A 4371-nucleotide genomic window follows, 5' to 3' on the forward strand; every position below is an offset into this window, starting at 1 on the left:
GGACAACGAGAAGAGGATCCGGCTGCTGCAGTTCGTGACGGGGACCTGCCGCCTGCCTGTCGGGGGCTTTGCTGAGCTCATCGGTGTGTCCTGGGGAGCCACTGGGGGTGGCACCTTCCTGTCCCTGTCCCCACACAGAGCACACGCAGCACGTGAGCAGGAAAGCAGCTGCGAGGTCTGAGCACAGGGGTCCCATCTGGTGTTGTGCCATTTCCAGACACGTTCTTTGGCCATGACCGCCCTGCCAGGGTTAACTTTGTCGGGCTGGTTTGTGATCTCAATCTGAATGAGATTGGATTTCTGATTGAATTTTGATTCTTGTGTGACAAAGCCTCTTTTTCAGAAAACCACAGTGTGGTTCCACTCATCCTTTAATTTGCTGCTTTTTGGGGCCTGCACCAGCCTTTCCCTGACTTTCCTGGTATTCGTGTCAAGCCAACCAGCTTGCTTAACCCCCTCAGTTGTTCTTGCTGGCATATTAGCTTTTTCCGCCCCCTGGAACCTCTCCAGCATTCCCAATCTGTTAAAAAGCCAGTGACTCAGACTTCCTGTGCCAGGTCCTTTAAAACTCTTGGATGGACTCGCACAATCCTGAGGGTTCACAGATCAATAAGTTTTAGCACTGGCTATGGAACCATCATGCTCAGAGATGGTGCTCTTGCCCCTTGGTGCTGTGAACCTGCATTTTGCTTTCTCCTTTGTTTTTTGAACATCCTCTCTGCAAACAGGCAGAGATTGTTTCCGTGGATTTACCCCGTGTCCCTGGGATTGTAAGCCCATGATGGTCGGTGGATCTCAGTGTGTGTGGGAGGGGTTTCTTTTTCAGCTCCTGGTCGTGTAATGAGCTTTGCTGTGCTCGTCATTAACAGGCAGCAACGGGCCCCAGAAATTCTGCATCGATAAAGTTGGCAAAGAGACGTGGCTGCCACGGAGCCACACGTGGTAAGTCACTGCCCCTCGGCCTGGCCGGAGTGCGTGAGGGCACAGGGAACGCTGCGGGGCTGCACGGGGCTCTCCATCCCGTGGGATGGGAGTGCTGTTCCTGGCCGTGTCTCAGCCTCCGCTCTCTCCCCAGCTTCAACCGCCTGGATCTCCCTCCCTACAAGAGCTACGAACAGCTGAAGGAGAAGCTGCTTTACGCCATCGAGGAGACGGAAGGGTTTGGACAGGAGTGATGGAGCTGTGGGGCATTCCCAGAGTGCTGCCGGCCGGTGCCCAGGGCCCTCTCTGGGATGTGCACAGGCCCCTATGGACACTGTGGCTCTTGCTCCCAGGCGAGGCCTGCACTGACACGGCCCTGGGGGAATGGGGCTTTGCTTCCCTCCCTAAGGAAATCTGAGGTGTGACGGAGAGGAGGACACAAGGGCTTGGCTCGCGAGGGCTGGCGCAGAGGGGCTGGGGGGCAGCACAGGGGGCACTGGGGCTTCTCGGCCCCCCTCACAGACACAGGTGTTTGGTAGAGGCTCTTCCCCCTCCTGTTTTCTGCCTTTTGATGGCATTTTGGTAGTGGCAGGTGAGGGGGAAAATGGCTCTGACTGATTTCTGGGCCCCATCCTGCACCCAGCATCCAGCAACAATGACAAGGACCCCCAAGATGATGCTTCTGAAGGGCTCTTGTGCACCGTCTGAGCGCCAGGACAGCCCCTTCCCCAGCGAGACCCGCAGCCGCTGGAGCCAGAGCCTGGCTGAGCGTGTCCTGATTTGCAGCCTGTGGCCCCTGGGCAGCTGTATTTAAGTGATGTGGTTTCTGCTCGGAGCTGGTGCTCCACAGCAGCCCCGGGGGCTCGGGGCACTGCCGGGGCCCTGCCGGCCTTCGCTCAGATCCTGGGTCCTGCCCACACTTCAGTGTTCCCTCTGCTGCCGGCCGGGCTGCGGAGAGGGCAACATCACCTGGATGTCGCTCCTGCCCTTCCCTGTGTGTGCGGGCAACAGGCCTGGCATGTCCGTGTGTCCGGGGGCCTGTGCAGACGGGACCCTGCAACGGCTCCGGGCTGGGAAGCGGCCGGGTCCGCACGGCCCTGCCTGCCCCGCGAGGCTTCCTGTGCAATAAACGACAAAGCAGCTGCCGAGGTGTGCCTGTGTCCTGGATCCTTGCGAGTCCCAGGTCTCTGCCTGTCCTGGCGCAGCATTTCCCCTGGGCCCGGGTATGGCTCCCAGGGTGGGGTCTGTGCAGTGCTCAGGCTCCAGGACCATGACAGCAGCCGGAGCTCAGCACTGGGATCACAAATCCTGTGGATTTTGTCCCTGCCCGCTCTGTGTCAGCGGTGATGGTCCCAGTGCTTCCCCGGGCTCACAGCCTCCTGCCGCCCTGAGAGCTGCTTGGCCCCGACCAGGGGTGACAGGGCCACCAGTGCTGTCCCCAGGGAGGGGCTGGGGCCTTGCTGGCACAGAGCTGTGACAGCAGTGACAACATCCCAGCTGTGCCACACCCCTAGGGGCTGGGGCACAGGGCCAGTTAAACACAGGGATGGCTGCGGTGCACGAAAGTGGCTGATGGCAATAGATTAGCCCTGGAAAATGGGAATACACGCACCAAGAGCAGAGTGTGTGTGAGCTGAGGCCTCAACACCCGCCAAGACACACTGGGGGAAGGAAAAGTGCTGTATTAAAGTAAAATCAAATCAAAAGCCTCTGCATGGCTCCCCCAACCCTGCCTGGGTGAGGAAGAGCAGTGCTGAGCACAACATACAAGACCCCAGCACCAGGGATTTAGTTTACAAGATTTTTAATTTACAAATAAAAAAACTACACCTTTTACTTTTTCTCCTTTTTCTCTTCTTTCTTGCCATCACTCTTCTCTTTGTCCTTCTCCTTCTCATCTTTCCTCTCCTTTTTACTTTCTTCTTTTTCCTGTCCTTCCTTCTTCTCTGCGTCCCTGTTGGCAATCTTGTTGTTGATGAGGTTGTGCAGGGCCACAACGGAGCGGATGAGCGAGGCCAGGTACACCACCACCATCTGGTCGTTGGTCTTCAGGTAAAAGGCCTTGACAAACTCCTGCAGGTTCACATCTGGGAGCAGGTTGAAGACGTCCTGGAGGTGGTAGATGATCTGGTGGTTGATGGGGAGTTTGCCCAGGGCTACTTTCTCTAGGTAGCTCCTGATGTCCAGAAGCTTGGAGTTCAGTCCCTTCAAGCCATGGACTTGGTTTGTGATCCGCTGGGACAGAGTGCCCACTGTGGTGTCCTTGATGTCCCTGAAATGCAGAGAGAACTGGGATCAGAACCTCACCCTGCTGGGCACCGTCCCTTGGGACCTTTCCAGCTTAGAGCCATGTGAGCACGGCCGAGGGATGATGGGATCCAGTGCTCCCGGGATTTATGCCATGTGCTCAACGCGCTCCTCGTGCAGTGGCACCGGGAACGGCACCGGGAATGCCGCTGGGAGCGTGGGCAGGGCCCGGGACAGCTCCCCCCTCACCTCAGCAGATGCTCCACACCCACTTCCTCGGCCTCCTCCGCGCCGATCTCGCTCGTCACGTGCTCAAAAGTCTTGGAGGTCGGGGTGCCATCCTGAAGGGACACACAAACGGGATTTTAGCCAGGGCATGAGGGATTGCACCGATGAAACCAGAAAAGCAGCCCTACACAGGCCACAAGGGATGTGAGAGGAACAGCTCTAGTTGGGATGTCCTTGATTTGATCACCGTATCACCGACTGCCCCAGCAATCTCTCCTGCTCTGGGTAACTTCCCATTTCTGCATTTTGCTGGTGTGTACCCAGCGGGGAGCAATGGAAATTCTCACTAAATATCACAATTATTTCTCTCTTCCCTGATCCAGCCTCATTGCATTTTGGGAGAGCAGCTCTTGCTCTGTAGTGAAGGCCTCAGAAAGGCAAAAAGATCCAATATTTCATACACATCCATAATTGAAGTGCAACAATTACAGTGACTCACTGCTGGGTGTTTGTCTGCATGGGGCTCAGTGAGGCGTGAGCTGCTCAGGGCAGGCCCACAATGACGGGGCACACCTGGGAGCACCTGCAGCCAGTGACAGCTTCTGAGTGCTCCCAGCCGTGACTGTGACACTTCACACGGTCAACACTCACATCATGGACCTCCTCCACTGAGATGTAGGCTTCTGTGGGCAGCCCCAGGTCCTTCGGCTTCACGTCAATGATCACCAGCACCTCGGGAAGAAAGAAAACATGCAGGAAACTGGATTTTGGTCAAAGAGTAGGAAGAAATACCCGAGCCAGCTCTTCCCTCCTCAGCACCAGCACGAGGCTGCTCAGAGGGGTAACCGCAGGCACTGAGACAATGATTCAGAGAACTCCTGATCCCAGTTCCTCAATCACTTTACAGCCACCATGCTGTGTCACCAACAAAAAAGGTGGGGGACAAGGCTGCCCACATGCCCCTTTCAGGGAAAG

The 4371-nt window shown here is 56.7% G+C and overlaps 2 protein-coding genes across 2 annotated transcripts in view; one reads left to right on the forward strand and one right to left on the reverse strand.

Moving 5' to 3' along the window:
* Positions 1 to 2069, forward strand: part of WWP2 (WW domain containing E3 ubiquitin protein ligase 2) — a 31459-nt gene extending 29390 nt beyond the window's left edge. Inside the window, exons 20-22 of the mRNA XM_017741359.1 lie at positions 1 to 83; positions 870 to 942; positions 1076 to 2069. The exon at positions 1 to 83 is cut by the window's left edge and continues 12 nt beyond it. Of these exons, the coding sequence (XP_017596848.1) occupies positions 1 to 83; positions 870 to 942; positions 1076 to 1175 (256 nt within the window). The 3' untranslated portion in view covers positions 1176 to 2069. The remainder of the gene's footprint in view (positions 84 to 869; positions 943 to 1075) is intronic.
* A 639-nt stretch (positions 2070 to 2708) lies between these two features.
* PSMD7 (proteasome 26S subunit, non-ATPase 7) overlaps positions 2709 to 4371 on the reverse strand; it is a gene marked incomplete at its 5' end in the record, with an annotated part of 2977 nt that continues 1314 nt past the window's right edge. Inside the window, 3 exons of the mRNA XM_017741360.1 lie at positions 2709 to 3193; positions 3418 to 3509; positions 4048 to 4128. Coding sequence (XP_017596849.1) covers positions 2755 to 3193; positions 3418 to 3509; positions 4048 to 4128 — 612 coding nt within the window. The remainder of the gene's footprint in view (positions 3194 to 3417; positions 3510 to 4047; positions 4129 to 4371) is intronic.

This window comes from Corvus brachyrhynchos, unplaced genomic scaffold, assembly GCF_000691975.1.
Source record: "Corvus brachyrhynchos isolate BGI_N302 unplaced genomic scaffold, ASM69197v1 scaffold365, whole genome shotgun sequence".
Classification (NCBI taxonomy): domain Eukaryota; kingdom Metazoa; phylum Chordata; class Aves; order Passeriformes; family Corvidae; genus Corvus; species Corvus brachyrhynchos.